This window comes from Lissotriton helveticus, chromosome 8 (genome assembly GCF_964261635.1).
Source record: "Lissotriton helveticus chromosome 8, aLisHel1.1, whole genome shotgun sequence".
NCBI classification, from domain to species: Eukaryota; Metazoa; Chordata; class Amphibia; order Caudata; family Salamandridae; genus Lissotriton; species Lissotriton helveticus.
This window is the reverse complement of record NC_136069.1, coordinates 304,462,971-304,486,903: the sequence shown is the minus strand read 5'-3', so window position 1 is coordinate 304,486,903 and position 23,933 is coordinate 304,462,971. Positions and strand designations below refer to the sequence as shown.

The 23,933-nt window shown below is 47.3% G+C and overlaps 1 protein-coding gene across 1 annotated transcript in view; it reads left to right on the top strand.

Moving 5' to 3' along the window:
• The window catches only part of PSPC1 (paraspeckle component 1), a 294,586-nt gene that overhangs the window by 143,570 nt on the left and 127,083 nt on the right, over positions 1-23,933 (top strand). Inside the window, exon 6 of the mRNA XM_078657072.1 lies at positions 3,897-3,996. Coding sequence (XP_078513198.1) covers positions 3,897-3,996 — 100 coding nt within the window. The remainder of the gene's footprint in view (positions 1-3,896; positions 3,997-23,933) is intronic.

Sequence of the window (23,933 nt, the reverse complement as noted above, 5' to 3'; positions counted from 1 at the left end):
CTCTGCGTTTCTGGCGCGGAAAAGCTGTGTCTAAGAACGGACGTCAGCACGCGGAGGCGGCGTCTAAGTACTCCGACGACGTCATCACGGCGCCCACGACGGACGCGGAGCCGCAGACGACGCCTACCGACGCGCAAGGGTACTGCTACGCTAAAATTTCCGGATCCAGTCTGACGCCTGGGGATATTCTAAGGTAAGGAATCTAATACTAACTAATGTCTCTTACAGATATATCGTTACACAAGTAGTAACTTGTTCATTGTGTAGATGTGCAAACTAAACAGGCCACTGTGGACCAGGCTGTATTAAAAACACTGTTTCAAACAATTGCAACAGATACGGGTGGTCGCCGCTGGGTGTAGGTACAGCTATACAATCTATGCATAGTGTGTAATCTGCAGCTCATATGCCTCGAACGGAAAATGCTACTTACAGTATGCATCTGTTCTTAGCATGTAGAGCTGCAGAGTTACACATGCCCACCCGCCTCCCCGGCTACCTTTATCTGTTCCAGTATCATCTTAATTAGATACAAATCACATGGAGCTGTACAAGAAGTAGTGATGTCGATCACTTCCCTAATGGCGAAAAACAATCTGGGGATGGAGCCGATGCCCATGCACAGTATCATCCTAAGGAGGAGTCACCTATCTCGTGACTCAGAAATACTTCCTACACCAAAAAAAACTGCAAACATCCGGGACCAACACTAGATGGTTATCTATGCATAGTGTGTAACTCTGCAGCTCTACATGCCAAGAACAGATGCATAGTGGTAAGTAGCATTTTCCATCCTTGTTTCTGTTTCTTTGGGAAATGGCTACTTCGAGGAAAACATTTTTAAACCGTGTAGGGATTGTGGCGGGCATATATCCATCACTGACCCGCACGAAGATTGCCTTTGGTGCCTTTACTCGGACCACGATGTCTGAGTGCAGAAGCTGTAAGAAAATGAACAAAAAAACGATCAAGGATCGGGAAGCCAAGTGATTTATGGCCAAAGCTAAAATGAAGAGAGGAAGGAAAAGGGCTAAGTCTTCGTCTTCGTACACGTCGAGATCGAAAAAACATAAGAGGTCCAAGAGGAGTCACGCTTCATGACATCGCTCTTCGAAGTCAAGAACACCGACGTCGAAGACGAGGTCGTGGTCAAAGTCGAGGTCAGTGACTCCAGTTGAACGATCTCGAAGAAAGGATTATATTTCTCCTCCGCCTTCTCCTATTGGAACGCCGGTGTCCTCTCCGAAGCCGGTGGCGTCTCTACCTTCTGATGTCTTTTCTCATTGTGATGATTTTCCAGCTCCAGCGGCTTTGCTGACTCCGGGTGAGTCCTCTCCAGTCCATGAGACTTCACCTGTGCGGGCGCCGACCCCCCCGGCTCCGCAGGCTCCAGTTCAGCCTCAGGTGACACCCGTCAGGAAGGTACGGTTCCTTACCCTTCTTTTCCTGCTCCTGGGGCAGATTCATCTCATTTTCTAAATGCTATGTTTGGCATGTTTGCAAGAGCCTCGACTCCATCCGGCTTGCCTTCGGGCCCGTGGGTCAGTTTGCTTTTAATCTGGGAATACCTCAATACTATCCCCAGGCTCCTTTTATGCCATTTATGCTGTCTACTCCGGCTTGGCATTTTCCGGCGCCGAGGTCCTCCACTCCGACTCCGCGGACTCCATGTGTGGTTAGGTCGGCTCTGCAGCTAGATCGGTCGAGGATCGACGCAGGGGCTCCTGCAGCGACGTCACTGTTGTGTTCTCCGACGAGAGGCACAAAGGTTAATTGAGGCGGAGGAATATCTGCACGAGGAGGATGGTGACATTTTAGATTCTGTGGATGAATTTGTAGGCCTTCAGGATGCAAGTGGCCTTGACACTTCCCCGGAGTATAACCTACCTTGTGCTTCTGGTGATGCAATACAAGATGTGGCACCTTACCATGTGGTGATAAGGAAGGGGGCTGATTTGTTGGGTCTTAAACTTCCGACTGCAGAGGTCAAGTCTAACATTCTTACAGAGGTTTTGAATAATCCATCTTCTTCCTCTGAACCTCTGCTTCCTTTTACAGAAGCTTTAACAGAGCCAATTTTGGAGCTCTGGCAGAAACCTTTGTCTGCTTCGGCTGTATCTAGATCAATATCAAGAAGGTACAGGCCTGCACCTAGTGATCCGGCGTTCTTGTCATCTCACCCAACACCTGAGAGTCTGGTTATACAGGCATCTTGCTCGAAGCAGTCTTCTAGTGCGTTCCCAACTATATTGGGTGACAGATTCTAAGAAAATGGAGCAAGCAGCAAAAAAGGTGTTTTCTCCCGCCAGTATTGCTTTAAAATCTACAAATGCGACTTGCCTTTTAGGTAGATACAGCCATGCTTTAATGGACTCTGTTGTTCAGTTGGCTTCTAAGTTACCTCAGGATGACCGTGCCAACTTCTTGGAGGTCCTTTCTGACTCAAGCTGCAGCACGCCAAGTAATTCAATCAGGGATGGATACTGCTGACTCTGTGGCACGTATTATGGGTTCATCGGTAGCAACAAGGAGGCAAGCTTTGCTCCGTTCTTCGGGCTTTTCTGCTGATATTCCATTTGATGGCTCAAGACTTTTTGGTTCAAAGGCGGACTCTGCCTTAAAGCGTTTCAAAGACAGCAGGGCCACAGAAGATCTTTAGGCCTCCTGGTACAGTCCAGAGCAGGGCTCTCCAACCTTTTCTGTAGTGAGAGCTACTTCTGATCAGTAAAAATCGTCGTGAGCTACTAAAGGCCGAGCAACTCGCGCATTTTTCTTAGACATCCCCCCACACCCAGCTTCATTGACTTTAAGCCTAATTATTGCTGTTCATCAGGGAAGATCACTATACACATTTTCTTTCATCATAGCATGGCCACACCAGTAGTTGTACTCCTTTTTTGAGAATGTCCATATTTCCAGTGATACTATTGAAGATGACCCCAGGCTTCTCCCCAAGCACAATGGAGAGATACTTAATTACAAGGATCTACATTTGCCTGAAAGCATGGTACCTGACTACCTAGAATTGGGTCGTTTGGCCCTGCTGATGGACTGCAGTAACATCTCTGCCCAGGCACGAGTGCTAGCAACCGCAAAGATTTGTAACTCTTAATTGGAAGCGTTTGTGTACGGTGCACAAAATTGCACCCAATATCCACACAACAATGTAAAATACTTCAAATTTGGTAGATCTACACAACAGTGATCTTAAGTAGTCGTTGGTGTGGGTGAATCTGGCAGTAGTTCAGAAACTAATACGCTTCATCCATGCTTTACTCACAGTGGACCATAAAGCAGTTTATTAATGGACTTTTCTAGTGGATACTTCTAAGCTCAGATCCTTCGCCTTTTAAATATTCCCCAGCCGTCAGACTGGATTTGGAAATTATCATGCAGTACCCTGCCAACATTGTTCGGCTCAGGAAGTGACGTGTGGAGCTGCAAATAAGTGCCACACATGTGTCTTGACATCAGTGCTTATCTTTTCATGCCAGCAGATGCAGACCTAGAGCTACTCCTGGTCTCTTCACAAAATTAGTTCTCTTAAAAAAACTTTATTTTTTTTAAATTGGACATTAACATTTTGAAGCAACTTATATTCGTGGCTGGATTATCTGTACTTAAATTATTAATTATATGCCTTTTCTTGTGGCTGTGTGTGGGATGAATCCCAATAAGCTGTTTGACCTCAGTGGTGGTAGTTTTCTGATCATTACTTTGGTGGTTTAACAAATGCTTAATGAAATGCTTCACTTTATAAAACTGTTAAGTGGGGTTTCTCCAGCAAAAACAAATTCATTCTCAAGTACGGCGTACATTTTTTATTTAATGGCACGCTTGCTTCGAATTAAACAATATTGGTATTGAATATTTTTAATTATTTGAAATGCCTACAGGCAAGAAGAGGAACGTAGAATGCGTGAAGAAGAATTTATGCGCCACCGAGAACAGGAAGAACTGAGGCGTCAAGGATTCAAGCCCGGTTACATGGACCCTGTAAGTAAACCCAACTTAAATCGGCCTGCATATGTCCCTGAATCATAACCTAAGATTTCTACATGTTAATTACTTTTTCAGTTTAACATTCCCAAAAGTGCACCTAATGTAATTTAATTCTTTTGTGAAGTGAACTTAAGCAATGGCTCCTTCTTTGAGTTTCGGTTGAATGTTTTCTCTTTTTTTTTATGTTTACTATTGATAAAATTCAGTAGGGTATTTTGCAAGGTACATGGGATCTTCTGATGTTTACTGTTGGTTCTCTTCAGTCAGCCAGGGTAAACCTTGTTTGTTTCTAGACTAGAACACTTTATTGGCAAGTATTTGCGTCTTGAGTTTACATTGGAACTTCCTTTGCCAGTGTTGATGTCACATTAAAATTCGCACAGTTTTTGATGGCTTTTTTCCATTTCAATGCTGTATCTTTATGGGAAGCAGCTATTTTTGTTCAATCAAGCTTTGTCACAGATATGTTACAAATTAAATGTTTTTTAACTGAACAAGTTTGTAAAGTAGCACCTTCTAAATGCAAAGGTTAATTTGATAAATCCATAGACTTGGATGTTTTTGTGTATTTGTTTATCTCTATATACAAGGTGCAGTTGATTTATAAAAACCTATAATTTCCTTATTACAGGTGACTAGTCTGGTCTCTGGTCGCCTATGGTAAAGAAATTTCATAGCTGCTCAACTCTGTTATTACATTTGCCAGCAGCCAGAGTGAATGACCGGTCATAGACCATAGTTACAGTTGCAGTTTAAACAAGGAAAACGTTAGTTGGTTTTCCTTCTCATTTCTTTTTCTAAAACAAAAGCGATTAGCAGAAAATATTTTTGGCAAAAGGTTTTTATTTTCCGCCTGTTGGGTCATTGCAGGAAAGATAATCTCTGCATGTTTCTATACAGTCTGAGCCAGCCACATCATTTTTTAACCTGATTTATATTGAACTGATTCCAAAACATTTTTTGCAACAGTTACTTCTTCTTGGTGTGTTTAATTTCATAGTTTAGATTCTGCTTTTATTATTGTAGTCTGCAATGAACATGAAGGAGCAAGACACCAAGGATTTAAGTGGGTTGTGGGGTGGATGATGGTATGGACCATGTATTATTGTAAGGAATAAAGTACCCCTACTGTTCATTATGATGATATTGCAAGTACCCTTGGAGTTCTATGACCTGGTAAAGGAACGATGCCTTTCGCCTTGTTCCTCTGTGGTACTGGAAATCCTAGGTTGCTTGCAATATCCTTATGTATGACAGGGATTACTTTCTTAAATATAGATATGGTTAGAAGCATGGATGTAGTAAAAAAAATATATAGATATAGATAAATTCATACAAGTTGCCCCTGTGGAAGAAACACCAAGTGGGTTTGTTTTTCGCTTTGATTTAATAAAATGCTGCAATGTCACCTCCAAAAGGACCGGCTTTTCAAGATAAATCGTCCCTCCGCCAAACACGTTTCCAGTTTCCCCTTCGTCAGCAGCTTTGGGACTGCAAGTGTTCAAGGCACAGCCTGTGCATATTTTATCAATTACGAACTTCCCTCTGTGGGTGTGGCCTCACCATCGGCCTTCTGGTTCGTGTAGTTTGCACTGTTTAGTTTTACTCCAATGAGTTTTGCCTTGTAATTGCTAAAAGTTCATGAAAACCCCAGTGGGCGAAAGGCATACAGTTCTTTAGAGGTGCACTACGTTCACTGCATTTCATACTTGCACCACCTCCCGAGTAACGATGTCATCACTCGAAGGCATCTCGGGCCCGCATTTGCAGTGTCTTCCTTCCGCGACCGGACATGGCCGCTAACATAAATTCATACAAGTTGCCCCTGTGGAAGAAACACGAAGTGGGTTTGTTTTTCGCCTTGATTTAATGAAATGCTGCAAGGTCACCTCCAAAAGGACTGGCTTTTCAAGATAAATCGTCCTTCCGCCGAACGCGTTTCAAGTTTCCCCTTCGTCAGCAGCTTTGGGACTGCAAGTGTTCAAGGCACAGCCTGTGCATATTTTATCAATTACGAACTTCGTTACTTGGGAGGTGGTGCAAGTATGAAATGCAGTGAACAAGTGCACCTCTAAAGAACTGTATGCTTGACTCCAGTGGTGTGGAGTGCACAGGACTCACGTCACTGGAGTCAAGCTATCCTGGCTGAAGACGGCTGATAGCCAGAAACCGGTCCTAGGATGCTTGATTCCGGTCCAGGAAAGACATGGCTTGGCAGTTCGGGCTGGACTGTTCCATGAGGCACAGGGTCAAGACTGATTTGCATATGGCCATGTCTGAACTGGGGTGGCTTGGTGAGAAAAATAATGATGGATTAAACCCAGATCTGTGACTGGGGGTGAATGTTTTGCCATTGTGCAACATTCCGTCCATCTTGTGTGTTTTGCTGTTCCAGACATTAGTGTCCTGTGCGAATTTTGAATAATTTGTTGTGCATGATGGCGTCACGTATAGAATTAGTTCCCACTGCTAGTTTTCACATGTCTATTGTGCTTGGTGTTCTAATAGTTGCAGCCATATGGGATTTTGGGGATCTATTGTTATATCAAAGTAAACAAAAACTGAATGTGGTGTAAAATTCAGAATTTAACGTTTGGATGATGTTATGCAGATTCCCACATACACACAAATGTTATGACTGACGTAGCTTTTCCGAAAAATGTGGAGCAGCGTAGAACAGCTTCAGTGCTTTGGAATTAAAGTCAATTTTGTGACACTAAAATAATTTTCAACACAATTGAGATTGAGAAATTTACTAAGGCACAACCTGGCAAACAAATGTTTTGTTTGGAAAGTCCCTCTTTCTGTTACAAAATGCACTAGAGATATAGGACTGGGCTCTTGGATGCATTATCTAACAGTGCTCCTTACAGGCATAGACTGCTACTTTGCAGACATACTCAGCTGATTCAACCAGGAAACACACGAAGCTGAATCACAAGAGGGTTAGTGCATACATTCAAAGGTGCTGCAGAGCAGTTGCATGCCTGCCATCAGCTCAAACCAAAACTAGCCCAAACTTAGTCTCTAGGTTCTCACTACCTCAACCCCTCGGTGAATCCTTTGTCTGGATGAGTTGTTCAGAGATTTATGCACATGATTTTTAGGTCTCGGCGTAGAGACGCGCGAAGCGCGTTCTCGGCAGAGAACTATTGCAATAGTTTCTGGCGGCAAACGAGACAACAGCTGTGCACTGTGAGAAGTTGGCCTGATATATAATGTTCACTATTCTAGTGAACACTTTGTATCAGTCCAAACAACCCTTATTGATGTTTGGTTGTAAGTCAACCTGATAGACCAGCTATCCTAGTAGCATGGACACGTGCAGTCTTTAGGCTAAACTCTAGAGGGCGTGTTAAGCTGGCTGTTTTACCATCACATTTACCCCTTGAACACCAAGTGAAAGGACACCACACAAGTTGTTATGAAAAATAAAGTATATTTATTTATAACAAGACTACCCTGGCTCTTTATGAGACAAGGAGGGCGGAGACGGAGGGCGGGGCTAGGACGGAGACGGAGCCTGCTTCGGCTCCCGGTCCATGCGCTGTGCGGCAGGCGATTGTGGCGGCCCTACCTGTAGCACCGACTCCACGGAGCAGCCGAGTGCGGCGGAGCTCCCAGGGCACCAGCGGCCGGTACCTTTGGCTTCCCGGGGGTCCGTGGGGGCTCGCACGAGTGGACTTTGCGGCCGGTCAGTGAGGACAAGATGGCGGCCGGTGAGCCTCGGCGAGGAGCTGCTGCCGGGAGGTCTCGGCGGTGCTGCCGAGATTAGAAGGGGGCACTGGGACGACGAGGATACTGGCGGTAAGCCCCGGAGAGTGAGCGGAGGTGCGGTGCCTGGTAGCAGCGTCGAGGTAACAGACTCCCTCTGCCTGACCTTAAGATGGCGGCCGCGGTGATTCCGCGAAACGCTGTGGCGACCTGAGGGCCTCTCCTTGCTTCTCCCCTACCGGCGCATGAGTCATTGGGTGCCCTGTGGGTGGCCATAGGGTGAGGTCGGATGAGCGATGCCCCGGTGAGCACTCCCACGTGAAACGAAGTTCTGCAGGGTGCTAAGGGCCTCCTCCCGTCCCCTCCCCCCATTGCTGGCTTTGGATGCATCAGTTTAAGTAGCAAGAGTAGAGGCGTGAACAGAGGGGTGCGGTGAGCGAGCCCGATAACTGCTGAAGCACCACAGGAGGTCGGGAAGGCTCTCTCTTTCTGCAGCGCAGCAAGTCCTCTGCTGATACACCTATTTAGTCTCTGTCTGGTCTCTCATGGACACAAGCTTGCCCTTCAACTTCGGGGGAGAGCTGGGAGCAGACCTGGGAGCAGGTGAGCGCCTCGTCGCCACGCACAGCGCGCACCAGCGCGCACTATCTTCCAGAGTACATATTCCCTACTACTGAGCTGTATTAAGTGAGCTAGCAGTCTGTCTTCTAGATGTGTCCTCTTCACAGCCAATTGCTTCCTGCAACAACTGGACAGCTCTGCGGGCTTCTGCGAGAAATGCATTCTTCCATCATAATTGCCATCCGCTTAACTCTTCAACTGTGTGGTTCTTAGTTTTAACACTTGTACAGCTGCGCAGCAAGTAGTGCCAGCTGCATCGTTTAGGCCTTTTTCTACAGCTGCGCTGCAAGTAGTGCCAGCTGGACCATTTCGGCATTTTACAGTTACGCAGCAAGCAGTGCCAGCGGCATCGCTTAGGCTCTTTTTACAGTTGCGCAGCAAGTAGTGCCAGCTGCACCGTTTAGGCATGTTACAGTTGCGCAGCAAGTAGCGCCAGCTGCTTCGCTTAGGCCCCTTCTCTACAGCTACGCAGCAAGTAGTGCACACATTAGATGCACAGCAAATAATACCAGCTGCATTGTTTAGACTTTTTCACAGGTGCACATCTAGTAGTGCCTGCTGCACCTATTAAGTAACTTTCTCCTTTTGATCAGTTCAAACTGAGTCATGACTCCTGCGGCATCAGAGGTGGTCTGAAGATGACGAGGTTGCTGTGCATTTTCTAGACATTGTTAATCAACTTAGGATCCACCTTATGCTCTTTGCCCTAACGTTAGTGTCTCATAGGAGCTTCAGGTCATATAGTAGTCTGGTGAGAACTTGGGCTTACATGGCGGCTGGTACCGAATTTGGTTCTAGCAGCAGGCTGGGACTAAGTTCAGTGTACTCTAACGATCTCTGGGTGGTCATTTTTATTCTGTTCTACTTTGTCTGTATCTGCTCTGTGATGGGTCCCTACTATCTGCAATTATGTCCCCTGTAACTTTTATTTAGTGCCAGGTGGCACCTCATACTCCTAGATGAAGGGCCCAACAATTTCCCACCGCACTTCCCTGACTGTACATTAATTCGGTTTTCTCACCATAAACGCCTGGATTATGCGCCCCCGTTTCGCTCTTTTATTTTTCCTCACCACTGCTTTCCCAATAACACCCCTCTCATCCCTCCCCCACCCTTCCTCGCCTCATCCACACAACATGGCCACCTCCCGAGTTAAGACTGGAGCCAATTGCTACAAAATCATTTTTCCTCCCAATCAATCTAAAGCTACAATAAAACGACTGAAGCATAACACTATTGAACGTTTCCCGGACTCCCTTTTCGTTGATCAATTTTACAATGGTTGTCTTGGGAGGCTCAAAAACGATCTCATTTTCTTCACTCGCGACACCCTCTCTTGGTCCAACAGTTTTTACAATTCCCTCAATGTCACCTCCTCCTCCTCTATCCCCTATGGGAAACAACTAAAAATCTCCCCCTCTGAGTGCTTCAATGGCTACCTCACCATCTCACTCTATAACAACGGTACTGTCATGATCCAAGGCAAAGACACCTGCCTCTCGCTCTTTGACCACCTCTTCCCCTCCTTACTCCCCTCCTCTGCAATCGGGTTTCCCCCGTCTCTCCGTCCAGCTCCACCCATTTCTCCCTTTCTCCCCCGCCGACCCCACCCCACTCAAACGGGCTGCACTCTCGAGTAGCACAGGTCGGTCCTCTTCCCTCTCCGCCCCAACTTACCTCATCTCCTATTCCTCCCCCCTCACAGCATGTCCCCTCCCACATTACTTCAGCCTTACCATTAGCTAATACGCTCCTCGTACCATCCGCACTATCGCAATACTCAAATCTCTTTTCCTCCCCCATACTTCTCCCTATCACCCCCCTTCTTAGTTCACCTCTCCTCCAACCCTCTCCCCCGATGAATTTTCCCTATGCTTTCCTCTCCCAGTAACCCCTCCCATCTCCCTCCCTCGGGCCCAGCAGGACTATTTCCCTTCCACAACTTCCCTCTCTTTCAATCCCCCTCACTCTGCCAGATGACCGTTCCCTCATCGCCACCTCTCCTAACTGTCAGGACCTCCACAACTACTGCACCTCGCTTCCTCCCTAACCTCCTACATACCCATAACGCTACTCAGTCCTCCCCCCTCCTACTCCCCTACCGCCGTGTTCCGCACCTTTCTCCCTCTAAACTTGTCCTTAACTCCTCTCCCTCTTGCGATACCAACAATGACAACTCTCCTTTAACGCCCAATGCACTTACTCCACCTGTGAACCCCACACCCCAACTTACCTCCTGTCCCCCCACCTCTCCCCAACTCACCTACTGTCCCCCCACCTCTCCCCAACTTACCTCCTACCCCCCACCTCTTCCTGCCTTGCACCACCAATACCACCACCTCATGTCTCAATCGAGCCACCCAACCTTCCGTGCTCTGCCTCATTCTCACTGGAAAATACGCTAGGCTCTCTGATCACCTCCATTTCCCAGCTTACAGCTGCCATTTCACTTTTATGCTCTAAGATCTCCACCCATCCATGCACCTCTACTCCCTCTCAACCTCCCATGAGATGCACCTTGCCCCTTCACCCCAATACAGCCAAGTCCAACCTCTCGTCCGCAAACGTCTTGAATTCACACAAGCCCTTGAACGCCACCCTCCTTCAACAGACATACCCTAGTAACCCCACTATCCACACTATTCCGACCATCACCTCTGTCAGAACAAAGCATCCACCTAAACCTTCCCGAGCACCCCCACATAAGTACAATATCCCAATCACCCTGCAGAGCCCAAGTGCCCCTGTCACCTAAACAGTCTTGACAGAGCTGCGCTGTATGCTTCACAACTGCAGATCTGCAGTAAAACACAAACTTGAAATCTCCGATACCATCACCCTTCACAATCTTGACATGCTCTTCCTCACTGAGACCTGGTTCAAAGATACCTCTCACTCTATTTTTGATCTCCTAGTACCCACAGGTTACTCCATATTTAGGAATGACAGAACTGAGAACACGGGGGGAGGTGTGGCAGTCATTTTTAGAAACGCCCTCCAACTTAAGGCTTCTCCAAGCAGTTCCTCCCTCACCTTTGAATGCCTTTCTCTTGAGCTTCAATTGAAACACCGTCCATCACTCAGATTCCATATCATTTACCGCCCGCCTCGTAGTGGCCCTTCGTTTATAGAGGATCTCACTGACTTCATCAGCGACCAATATACACAAAGTGACAATCAGACCTTCGTGGGTGACTTTAATCTCCACTGGGGCGTATCGCAAGACTCCTCTGCGAACTCTCTGGCCACCTTCCTTTCTACAAACGATCTTATCCAACACTGCATTGAACCAACCCACTCTAAGGGTGCAATCCTGGACCTTGTTATTTCTAAAGCAGGCATGCTTTCTACCTCTTCCCCATTCCATGTTGATTGGTCTGACCACCACCTCATCCCATTCTCTCCAACTTTCACACTCTATAACTCTTGGCCAACCCAAGAGGGCCATCTCCTGGTTCCGTGATGCCAAAAATATTGATGTCGGTCCCCTCTGTGAATCAGCCTTGCTATCACTTCCAAGGCTAGACCCAAACATAGCTGTTGACGATCTCACCTCCCAATGCCTCACAGTTCTTGCAGCTGAAATTAATAACGTCGCTCCACTCAAAAGGATAAGGCCCACTCCCTCAGCACCTTGGTTCAACAAATCCCTTTATGAGGAAAGGAAGCAGCTAAGATTCCTGGAGAAGCAATGGAGGCAAGTGCCCTCCACAGACAATTTAGCCATGCTTCGCACAGCAAGATCCAGGCACCACAAGCATATCTTCCTTGAGAAAGCGGCGCACTTCAAAACCCTCCTTGACTCCGCCAAAAATAGACCTAAAAAACTATTCGAGCTCGTCAAGTCTCCGAGCTGCTCTCCCCCTTCTTTCGAGTTGGAGGATCCTACTAAGAGAACAGCGGATTTCGCTATTTTCTTCGATGAAAAAGTGAAATCACTTGTGGATCAGGTCGCGCATCCTACACCTCCAGAGGAGCGCAAATCCTTAGCCATCTGGCAGAGCTTTGACCCCATATCTGAAGATGCCCTTCTCAAGTGCATACGCGAAACAAAGCCCTCCAACAATTCTCTTGACCCTATCCCCAGTGCCATTGCCTTGGACTTCTATACCCATTCCCTTTCCTATTGGGCCACTCTGATCAACCTCTCTCTCTGGCAAGGCTCCCTTCCTGTCCCCTTCAAAACTGGGCAGGTCACCCCTCTGCTTAAAAAGCCCACTGCTGATGCGAAGGACCTCAACAACTTCCGCCCCATCACTAACATTCCCTTCCTTGCGAAGATCACAGAAAGATGTGTAGCAAAACAACTCTCTCGTCATATCAAGGACAATGATCTTCTTGACAATTGTCAGTCTGGCTTCATGCAAAACTGCAGCACTGAAACAGCCCTACTGCAAGTGGTTGATGACGCGCTGAGGATACTCGATTCGGGGGGGTCCCGTCTTCTAATTCTCCTGGACCTTTCTGCAGCCTTTGACACTGTCAATCACAACACCCTCCTCAATATCCTTCAACAGAGAATGGGCATGGAGGGCACTGTGCTTAAATGGTTTGCATCCTTCCTCTCTGACAGATCCCAAATGATCAAAATTGCGAACAGTCTTTCTTCTCCTGTGGCGGTAGGTCAGGGTGTTCCTCAAGCTCTATACTTGCACCCACATTGTTCAATCTCTACTTAGAACCACTGGGAAACCTCCTAAGCAAATCCGGGATTCACTACCATCTCTATGCAGACGACACAACTCTACCTCAAGGTTGCCTCCACCCATGATCTCTCCTTCCTAATGTCTACTCTGGACTCCATCCGAAACTGGATGTCAACTCATCAACTGATTCTGAATCCTTCCAAAACTGAATTCCTCCTCTTCTCCTCCTCACTCTCTCCCCCCCCGGTTCAATCATGGATGGATCAGATGAATCTACTCAACACTAAACCCATCATTGTCGACAGCGCAAAATCCCTTGGAGTTATTCTAGACAAAAAACTCAATCTAACACCCCACATCAATTCTATTGCAAAATCTGCTCGTTACCAACTGCGCCTTCTTTGGGTAATCAGACGCTTCTTCCTGGAACAGGACCTTATAACCCTGGTGCAATCGCTGGTCCTCTCCAGATTAGACTACTGCAATTCTCTTCTTACTGGCCTCCCCAAATCCCACTTGTCCCCACTTAAGTCTGTTTTCCACTCAGCAGCTCGCTTCATCTATGGGGCCAAAAGAAGCGATCATATCACTCCGATGTTATCCACCCTTCGCTGGCTCCCCTTCGAGGCTAGAGCTATCTACAACACCGCCTGTATCACCCACAAAGCCTTGCACTCCTCCTCCTCCTCGCTACCTGGCGAATAAACTGAAACTCTCTGGAGGCTCCAGACCCTCACGCAATGCGGGGAATCTTCTACTTGAACCTCCCACTTTCAAGAAGGAGAGAACAATGGCACAATCCTTTTCAGGCAGCGCAGTGAGAATCTGGAACTCACTTCCGCCTCAGCTCCGGACCACTGCCTCCTCCCAGGCTTTCAAAAGGGACCTCAAAGTTCTCCTCCTCCAGAGTCACCTTCAAAAGTGATTCACGTCCTCTTGGTATTTGGAGGAAGACTTCCCACTACTGATATTTTCCATGCCCATGGAAGTGCCTTCCCAGGGTATTCCTGGGGTTGGAGTGTCTGCCTCTTTGGAGTTTTTTCCATGTACCTGTGTTTGGTGCCCTTGTGTAACATGCACACTCCACTTTGCCCTTGTAACACACGGTTTGCTACCTCTCACATGTTTTTATCTTTGATACTTGCATAAGTGCCACCTTGCCTACATAACGCCTGTTCGTGTGCCTGAGTGTCTAGCACCTTTTGCAGTATTACACCTCAAATGATACTTTGTTCTCTCTTGTAACTGCACACTTGTCACTTTTTTTCTTCCTGTGCACTTTTTACTACCTCATGTATTTTTGGCTGCTCACAACTTTCACTACCTCATGTATTCTGTTTGCTCACAACTGTCACTATTACCTTTACTACCTCATGTATTTTTGGTTGCTCACAATTGTCATTATTACCGTTACTACCTCATGTATTTTTGGTTGCTCACAATTGTCATTATTACCGTTACTACCTCATGTATTTTTGGTTGCTTACAATTTTTAACACCTCATGTATATTGTTTGATCACAAATGTCACTATTACTTTATGTAACGTAACGTATGCTTTTGTAATGTTTCTCATTTTGTTCCATTTCTGTTCCTTTTGTGATGCGCTCTGACACCTTCGGGTAAAGTCCGCGCTATATAAAAATGCATAAATAAAAATAAATAAGGAGCTAAGCACACAACAAAACTCTTAAAGAAATACTTAGTCGCACGATTTACACAAATGCCTGAGGGGCACGAAAAACCATATACTACAAAAGTGGAATGCGAATTACTAGCAGGTAAGTAACTATTCTCATAGGCTTTAGGATCGCTAGGACTGGACTACTGAACCTTTAGATTACAAGCAGGAGGCCTAGGTACGTCGTGTGCAGAGTGGGAACTCTCACGCGTAAGGCGGGAAAAAGTCTATAGAGGCTAGTAAAAGCAAAGTTAGTGTTCTCGGGCGAACCCGACTAGGTAGGTCAAAAACGAAAGTGGATCTAGACACTTAGAGAGTTGGTCTACGCTGGAGCACCGGGGTACTCGGTTTACCTAGCCCAGGGGCTGCGGCTGCATAGGGTTCAAGTGTCGTCGGGTTTCTTCGTTGACGAACCAGGAGCCTGAAGTGGAAGTTGCTGACAGGCGACCAGTGAAGATGTTCCGGGCTGATCCAAGGACTGGATCAGCTGAAGAAGGATACCTGTAAGCAGAGGGGACCTAGTTCTGAATCACTAGCCAGTGATTAGGTGGGCACCAGGATGGCACCGGACGAGGTCACTCAGCCAGGTGAAGAGGTGACACTGGATTCTGCTGCTGCACGGACCAGGGCGCTGATGTCGACCAGGCTGGAGGTCTGCGAGCTGTCGCACGTCGGATGTCTGCTGCTGGCGATGCTGGATCCGGTGAAGGAGGCAACAAGCCTTGGCTAAGGCAAGCCCACGCGGTGACACAAAATGGCGTCTGGGGTGGACCAGGAGGGTCCTAGGAAGTTCCCCTTCAAGAGGAGACAAGGGCCAGTCCAGAGGAGCTAGACCAGCGGTGAAACAAACGTAGGACGTCGTCTGGAGGGTCACTAGCCAACGGGCAAGTGACCTGGACAACGCGGTGAGCAGCAAAGAGCAGAAGGGCCCCACGCAGATCTCGTGGATGCAAGGGGGCTGAACTTCGGTGCTGGAGCTGCTCAGGGTCGGGGCTTCTCTAACCCCAAAGCACTTGGTCGAGGGTCACTCGGTGGTCGTGCTGGACAAGCGTCGTGCAGTCTTGAAGATGGCCGGTCCCTCGAGGTCTCGTCACACCCACGAATCTCAGCTGGGCTGATGATGCAGGTAGAGGTCAGAGGTGCCAGGGAAGCCGGTTCTCGTCGAGCTGGGAAGTCTTGATCCGGATGAGAGACTTACAGCAGACCGCGATGCTTGGATGGTGCCTGCTGCTGCAGGGTGACTACTCCTTAGTCACAAGGGAGAAATCTTGAGAAGAGTCTTGAGTTCCTGTCGTGGAAAGTCGGTTCAGGATTCAAAGATGATCTAATTTGGAAGGGGGCCTGCTCCTACCTTTATCCTGGGAAAGGGGGCTGGCACGCGACTAAGTCCTACCCTATGGGTGGGACTAGGAGGGGGGTGGTTACACCCCTCTCCTTTGGCGGGCTTTTCCCCAGATCAGGGGCTGGAGTGCCCCTGGAACTGGTTCAAGCCGGCCTAAGCACAGTGAGCACCGGGGTGCCACTTGCAGTCACCTTCCTCTAAAGCCCTGCCTACCTGGGATACACAAAACCCTGTCTGGGATGGTGCTGGCACCGCCCCTGACAGGAAACCCTTTGTCCAGGCCTCCGTTGCTGGAAGGACTCCCAGCAGCAGGAGGGCAGACTTGTGTCTCGGTGGCAGCATCCATTTTGTGGAGCTGAGGCTTGAGTTAACTTTAACCGGGGTTACAGCTACATACATGTCGTGTCCCTCTAGAAGGGTGGAATGCTAACCCCGTCGCCAGAATTGGCGAGGGGTTAGTATTCCAATTCGTATGACACCTTACTCGACATGTTTTGATAAAGCGATACCAGAGTTGGCATATAACCGCGAGGATTATAATGCACTTAAGAGTATATGGTATGCGTTATCATGGAACAGCTATTAGGACTTCGTTCCGCAAGCTGCAAACGGGCTCAGCTCATGCCAGAGCACCATCTCGCATTATTCCAAGCACTCTGCCTTCAGGATTGATAAGGCCTGCCATAGGAGTGACTGATAGGAATATATGTGTCCATCTTAGGGTTAGATATAGGAATACTATATCTAAAGCAAGGGGTGTGTACACCAATTTGCCCCAGCTGTCAAGCAGCCAGTTGTGTCTTTTTAGTTAGTCAGCTCAGGGGTGGCATAATACATGCTGCAGCCCCTGGGAGACCTCTGGGTACACCTCTGCCCTGGTTACAGGGACACAAGAGAGGGCCCAGTGCCAATTCAGTACCTGGGTACAATTTGGAATAGAGAGAACAGCTAGGCTGTGGGTCTGATTAGCAGGCCCACAGCCAGGGAAAGTCGTAAACCAGTGAAGCAAAAAGCAAAAATCTGGGTGATCATAGGATTGCAGACCCTACTCTCCTACATGCACGCGCCCAGCATTCTCAATGGGAGAGGGGGCGACGAGCTGGCCACGCGCGGATTTGGTCGCGCGCACGCTCACGGCGCCAGCGTCTCCGCCGCGCGCCGATGACTGCTCTCTTCCTGGCCGGCTTCACGGAAGGCAGCATGCTTGTTTTTTCTGTTGCTGCGACTTTCTGGATCGGCGCTAGGTAAGGGGAATGGTGTCAGTTGATTGTACAGTAGCGCGAGAATTGTTTGTGACGTGTTTGGACTTTACCGTTGCGCCCTGCATACGTTGTCGGCGTAGTGACCGAAGCCGGGCAGTTAACTGATGGTGACTTCTCGGGGCTCCTTAACACGTTTCCGTAGCAAACCTACTCACTCCAGGACATCACGCAAACTGTTTTAAGTCCTGAACTTTTCCCCTATAAATCATAGTAATCAGTTTATTTCGTCTAATTATTTATATAGGAGCAACTGCGACACCCAGAATGCATTTGGCCGATACATTAAAGCCTGGGACTGGAACCTGTGTGACATGACCTGGAGTTAGTTGGTCACTCTGGTTGCTGTTCATTACCTATTTATTCTTCTGCACTTGACATTACTCCAGTGGGTCCAGCTAGGATCTGAGCTTTCCCTGATTCTCAGACTGTCCATAAAATATATATTTCCAAGAAGTAAATTGCATGAAATGATAAAGTCGAAGGTAATCCTGGAAATCTACAGTGGGTTTGACCGTCATAAACAATGTTGGGCACCCATGCTTTTAGCTCTGGCTACTTACTCCCTGCATCGGTGCTAGGCCTTTTAGACCTGGTCTGGAGACCACTTTAGTTATTTCACAAGCCAGATCCGAACAAAAAATACACAATAAGAAGAATATACCCATACACCTACAACGTAGAGGGGCTTTGGGTGAGCTCCCTTCATCGCATACTGCTTTCACCCACAAGAGCTTACAGAATGGGGAAGTGGGTACTCACTCTTTCTCAAGGTTTAGTAGCACACCTTCCCTGTTAAAGTCCTATTTTTACTGGGTTATCCTTTTGCGATTTTATGACCGGGATGTCCAGCCTTGGCCCAGGGGGGCAGAGGCTATACTTTATATGTATTACGTAGAACTTCCGTTTAGATTGAATGTGGTTAAGCCCAGCCAAGATGATTGTCCTGAAAGTTTTTCATGGATTGCCCCTTCTAGACTGACACATATCCCAACCCTGACTCTATTCAAACAGGTATGAGACCTTGCAAGTGTTTTATTTATTTGAGCCATACATCTTGTACTAACCTGGTATCTCCCCTCTGCAAAGTATTAGCACCTTTATTCTTTTCTGGGGGCAGGATATCCGGATACGGGCCCAAAACTGTAAATGCTGCCCAGTGATTTGCATCCTACCTGCAAAGCTTCTTTCTACTTCCCAAATCATTTCCTGGTTCATATCTTTGCCATATCGTATCCAGGGTTACTACGCCTGTCCACAAGACACTGTGGTTTCAGTACAGAATTATCCTCTTACTACTCAGCTCAGTGCTTTATCAGCTCAGACCAGGCATGAAAAGGCCGAACACAAGAAAACCAACCCTTCCCGCCAGCCCCAGTATGTCCCTCATCCATTTCGAACGTCCCCACCTATGCATGCCCTCCCTATACATTCATCTATGCCATGCAGCCCGCACTGATCCCCGCTGAATGAACGCACGCACCACATACATACATCCACCCCTACCCCGCCCTACCCCATCACACAGCCACAGCCCCCTCATCTGGAACGGCGTTAACTTTTCACCCGACCCCAAATCCCCCCTGATCACCCACCCTCCTTCCCCCCACGCCAGCATCGAACTGGCCTTCGTAGTGTCTTGGGGTATACCAGCGTGGGGCACTATACACTTCTTGAGAAGTGTCTTCTGCTGTACAGCGCATAGACGCACGTAGTGCCCCACCACAGGTACCAACAACCAGGGAAACAAGCATTTGCAATGCAATAGGTCTCGCATTATTAAAGTTTGAGCTATTGGCATTGCTAAATAATGCAACACCAATAGCTTTTGTTGCAGTTGGTGTTGCAATATTTAGCAATGCCAATAGCTCAAACTTAATTAACCCGAGACCTATTGCATTGTAAATGCTTGTTTGTATCACTGATTACTTCATTGGTATTCAAAATGTACTCCCATGTGTTTTGAAATGTCCATTCAGACATATTGCAAACAGAGTCTGCCTCAATTTGTTGACCATGTGGAGTGTTCAGATGCATCAAATGCATCACCTCAATCCATCTATCTATCTATATCTATACTATTATAAAGAGCGAGCTGAAACCTTTGAGGCGGGTAAACTCAAGAAGTACAGCACCAATCACAACACCCAATACACCATTGTAAAGGGTAGTTGCAGCAGATGGACATAGGCTATACAGCTGGCCACCATTTACATTAGAAAGGTCAAAGAACCTTAGGGGTGAAGTAGTCCCTTGTGGGCATTGGCGTGTCAAACTCCGCGTGGGCGTGTCAAACTCCGCGTGGGCGTGTCAAACTACACTTCACATTAGTTTGTGGGCGTGCACCATTCTCAGAGGGGCGTGGCAGAACAGCGTTGTCAGAGGGGCGTGCCACAAATTTAAAAAAATGGCCGCGTACTTCACTAGCGCGTACTTCACTAGCGCGCCTTTCAGAAGCAATGTGCAAGCCCATTCACGGTCCAACTTCAAAACAAGCTGCGCCGCATCAGGCGCCGTTAATCATACATAGTGCGAACCAACCTTTTCGGACTTAAGCGTTAGCGTTGTCACACGGGGAAAAAACAAAATTATAATAAAAGGGGGCGCGGCTTGCGCCAGGAATGTGCGCGTATATTCACGCTCCACCTTGCCGTTCTCATGACGCGACATTACTGATATATAGTGCGCCGCTAACTTTTTAGGCGTCCGCGTTGTCATAGGGGGTTGCACTACAATTAAGTAAAAATTAAAAAGGGAGCGCGGCTTGCGGAAACATTCACGCTCTGCCTTACCGTTCTGATCACTTCTCACACGTACCTCTCCAAACAACAAGCTGCTCAAAACAGCCCTTGCAAGAACGGTTTCACGCAGGGCACTCTCAGTGTACACACGTTGATGTGAATTCGTCTACGGGGTAGGCTCCGTCGATGTGCTTTTCGTCGACAATGCGCTAGTTGACGGGACCTTCTTACCCTTCGATAATTGAGCGTCGACGATCGATTGCATTACCTTAGTTTCAATTTCAGTTCGACCTGTCTCATCAACGGAGACCTGCGTCGACTGGGAAGAGGCCGAAGACATCATTTTAGGCCTTGGCGATGAAAAGGTGACCGTCGACGTTGAAGAAGCGTCAGTGATGATGATTATCGACGGAGGAGCCGTCGACTATGCTGTCATCAATTAAGTAATTTTCTAAGTTAAAACTTGCTGCGTCAGTCTTTTTTGATGACAAAGACTTTCCAGACTTTCTCGGGGGCGTACTAGGTTCAGATCTTGAAGGTGGAGAAGCCTTCTTTGAGGTGGCGGAGGAAGGCAAGCTAGAATCCTTGGTGGATTGAGCTTTTCTCGACACCTCGGCCCCAGGAGAAGATACCTCTTCCTCAGCCTTCCTCTTTCTAGAGGACATAGTTGACCCCGAGGCCACACATCCTACCTCAGATAGGGGGTTGTCCTGGTCCTTGATTTTCTGCTGCCACATGAGAAGACGACCTTCCCTGTCTGAGGGTCTTCGGAGGAAAGGTCCTGCAGATCTTACAATCCTTTACCTCATGGTCTGGATACAGGCAATAAATACATTTCTTGTGGGGATCTTCCTTAAAAAGCCTAAGCTTTTCACAAGGCATGAAGAGAGATTTAGAAGATGACCTCTTTAAAGTAGGTAAAAACCAACCAAAGTTGAGAAGTACTGAGCAGAACTCAGGGAGACTCCCTTCACACAAAGTGCAGTAGAAAATCTGAGAGCCTGAGCCTCTTGAGGACATTCTGGTGGGTGCTGTCGCCTGATTGGCTGCAGTTTGGTCTATACAAAATGACTAGGATAGTCATGAGTGTGTAAGTTTATGCTCCTGTAGCTCAGGGCTACTTTACTTCCTGGTTGGTTATTACCAAGGTTTTTTGGTTTCTATGTGCATATAATTGCTTTTTTATGTACCGTGGGACTCCGACTGCGGGGAATGATTCAGGCATTTGAATCTATGAAAGACACCAATACTGGAGAACCACAGATTACAGGTAAGTAACTATTGTTCGTGTGTGTGTGTGTGTGTGTGTGTGTGATATATATAGTGTATGTGTGTGTATATATGTTTATATATGTGTGTGTATGTGTGTGTATATATGTTATATGTGTGTGTGTATATGTATATATATATATGCTCTACATCAAGATCTGCTGTGCACTGGCAAAGATGTAGCCTCTGGAGAAGTTGAGCGCCAATCCTATTACAGACCATTCTGGACTGCTGTGAAGTGGTGGACTGAATACTGTAGAATTCGTAGGCTGCGTGATTGGCACTAGTGTATTCCTCAAGCATTACGCTTTGAGTACCACAAGTACGTCAGTTACAAAAGCAGACTCGACCCTTGATCGGTTTCAATAGGGCAGAGCCATGGCTTACTATTTGGGCCTGTCTGCCCTACTGCAACAGTTCCAACATCCGGTTTCTTCCCTTTGTGTCTACCATATGTGCTTCTGAATCTCCTTGCACCAACCTATGGGGCCAGTTCAGTAAATCCCTCCTCCATTTCAGGACCAAGGCCGTGGATCCTAAAGACAAGGTGGACAACAGGGGCAGCCAGCAGTGCAGGCTTCTGCTTCGCCAGGTGCTGCAACCGCGAATTTACAACTGGTGGTATCTTTCGCGAATGGGGACAACCTTGGCTCAACATACTCGCCACCTTCGAGAATGCACAGTGTCCGAATGATACTCGATTGCATTCATGATACCTCTTCCTTGGAGGCACTTTGCACCTAGAGTGGAGCTCGAGACACCTATATGCCTGTTGCCTAGATCTTTCCTCCCCAGATTTCTGAAGAAAATCAGGATTGGCACTAGATTGGGCAAGAAGAGTGTGGGTTGCAGAACTGCTGGGCATGAGCATGTGGCCTCCAATTAGGCTGCGGTTTTGTGAGCATCTTCTGTCGCAGGGCAGGGTTCTGTTGCCGCGTCTGCAATGTCTTAATCTCCATGCTTATAGGTTGTGTTGATAGTGGGCTGCTTTAGACCTATCTCCCAAATCTTTAATCTTTCTGGCAGCCAGGGGTCCCAAGTTTGTAGTTTGGTGCAATAGTTAGCAGATTGACTCACTTTAAGCCAAACTATGTGATGTTTTGTGTTGTCCCTCTCCTAGACTAGAACTTGCTTTGGGCACAGTTATGTTACTTTTCTGCTCTTTTGACTTTTCTGGGGTTTCCGGGCCAACTCTTAGTTTAAATCACCTGTTGTGAGGCATTTTTTGAAAAATTTACAGCATATATTGCCTGCAGCATATATTTATTCCACACTCTCCATGTCTCAATTGGACCATAACGTAGTCCTCACTTTCATAATTTGTAACCCATTGAAAATGCTGTACATCTGTTTTTTGCGGTTCCCAACTCTAAACACTGTTTTCCTCATCCCGCAGCCGGTACGTTGGCTTTTGATTTGAGCCAGTTCAGACTTACCACCTGGGCAGTTCTGCTTAGGTATCTATTCAAAAGGTGAGAAATCTGCGGTAGAAGTATCCATCAAAAAAACAAAGTTCGAGGCATTTGAGCTCTAGATCACTTGCTTTGCATACTCCTGCAATCTAGTGTTGGGTCCTGATGTTTGTAAGTTGTTTTTCTTAAAAGAAGTCTTTCCATTCGTGAGGTAAGGTGACTCTTCCTTTCGGTGATAGGACGCATGGGCATCGACTCCATTGTAAGATTGTTTTTTCCTCGATCTGGTTCGGACGTGTATTGCTGCGCTCCATTTCGGAATCTGTTCTCTGGTTCCCCTCGGTGCCCATTCCACTCTACCCTAGACTGTTTTCAATCGCGTTTCCTCTTCTCCGTAGTTTGACTCGACATCAAGAAATCTCCAATTTCGATTGAGGTTTTGGCGGGCTGCCTTCGGCCTATCTGCGTCGGTCCGGCACCGGGTCAATGAAACGGACTCTGTTCAAATTCTGCCCCCGAACCATGCGAAGTATCCGCGTACGGATTGCGACAGGTGTCAATCCTTCGGAACAAAGAAAACATCCCACAATCGTCGAGCTCAACGTCTGGAGATGCAACGGCAGCAGTTGGATGACACACCGGATCTCTTCGGCAAAGACTCCAAACAAGAGGAAGTCTCAGTGGCCGAAGAACACGCTTCAGCTGTCCTCGATGACTGATGTGCTGCCGGGACAAGGGGATGTGAGTACGGAAGAACACCCCTATTTATATTAAGGGCCAGTTACCACTGGACTCTGTAATGGCAATCAATGTTACAAAGCAAGCTAATTCTCAAGCATCTGTGGACGCCACCCCCCCCCCCCCCCCTCCTTTCATTGGCGTATTGCTAACACCCAAGGTCTCCTTGAAAGATATGATAAGAGCCCACTGGGACGAAATAGAACAACTTCTAAAATGTATCCCAGATGAACATAGGCCTAAGCACAAGACTTAGTGCGGGAAGATAAACTGATTTCCAATACCTCCGTTAGATTAACTCTAGATGCGGCCAATACTGAAGCTAGAGGAATGAATACTAGTATCCTACTCCGCAGACGTGCCTGGCTACGTGTCTCCGGGTTTAAACCTGAAGTACAGCAATCCATAATAAACATACCCTAAAAAAAAAATCTTTTTGGCCTGGAGGTTAATCAAGCGCTCAAAGATGAAAAAAGATAGAGATGTAGCGAAATCCATGTGAGTGCTTC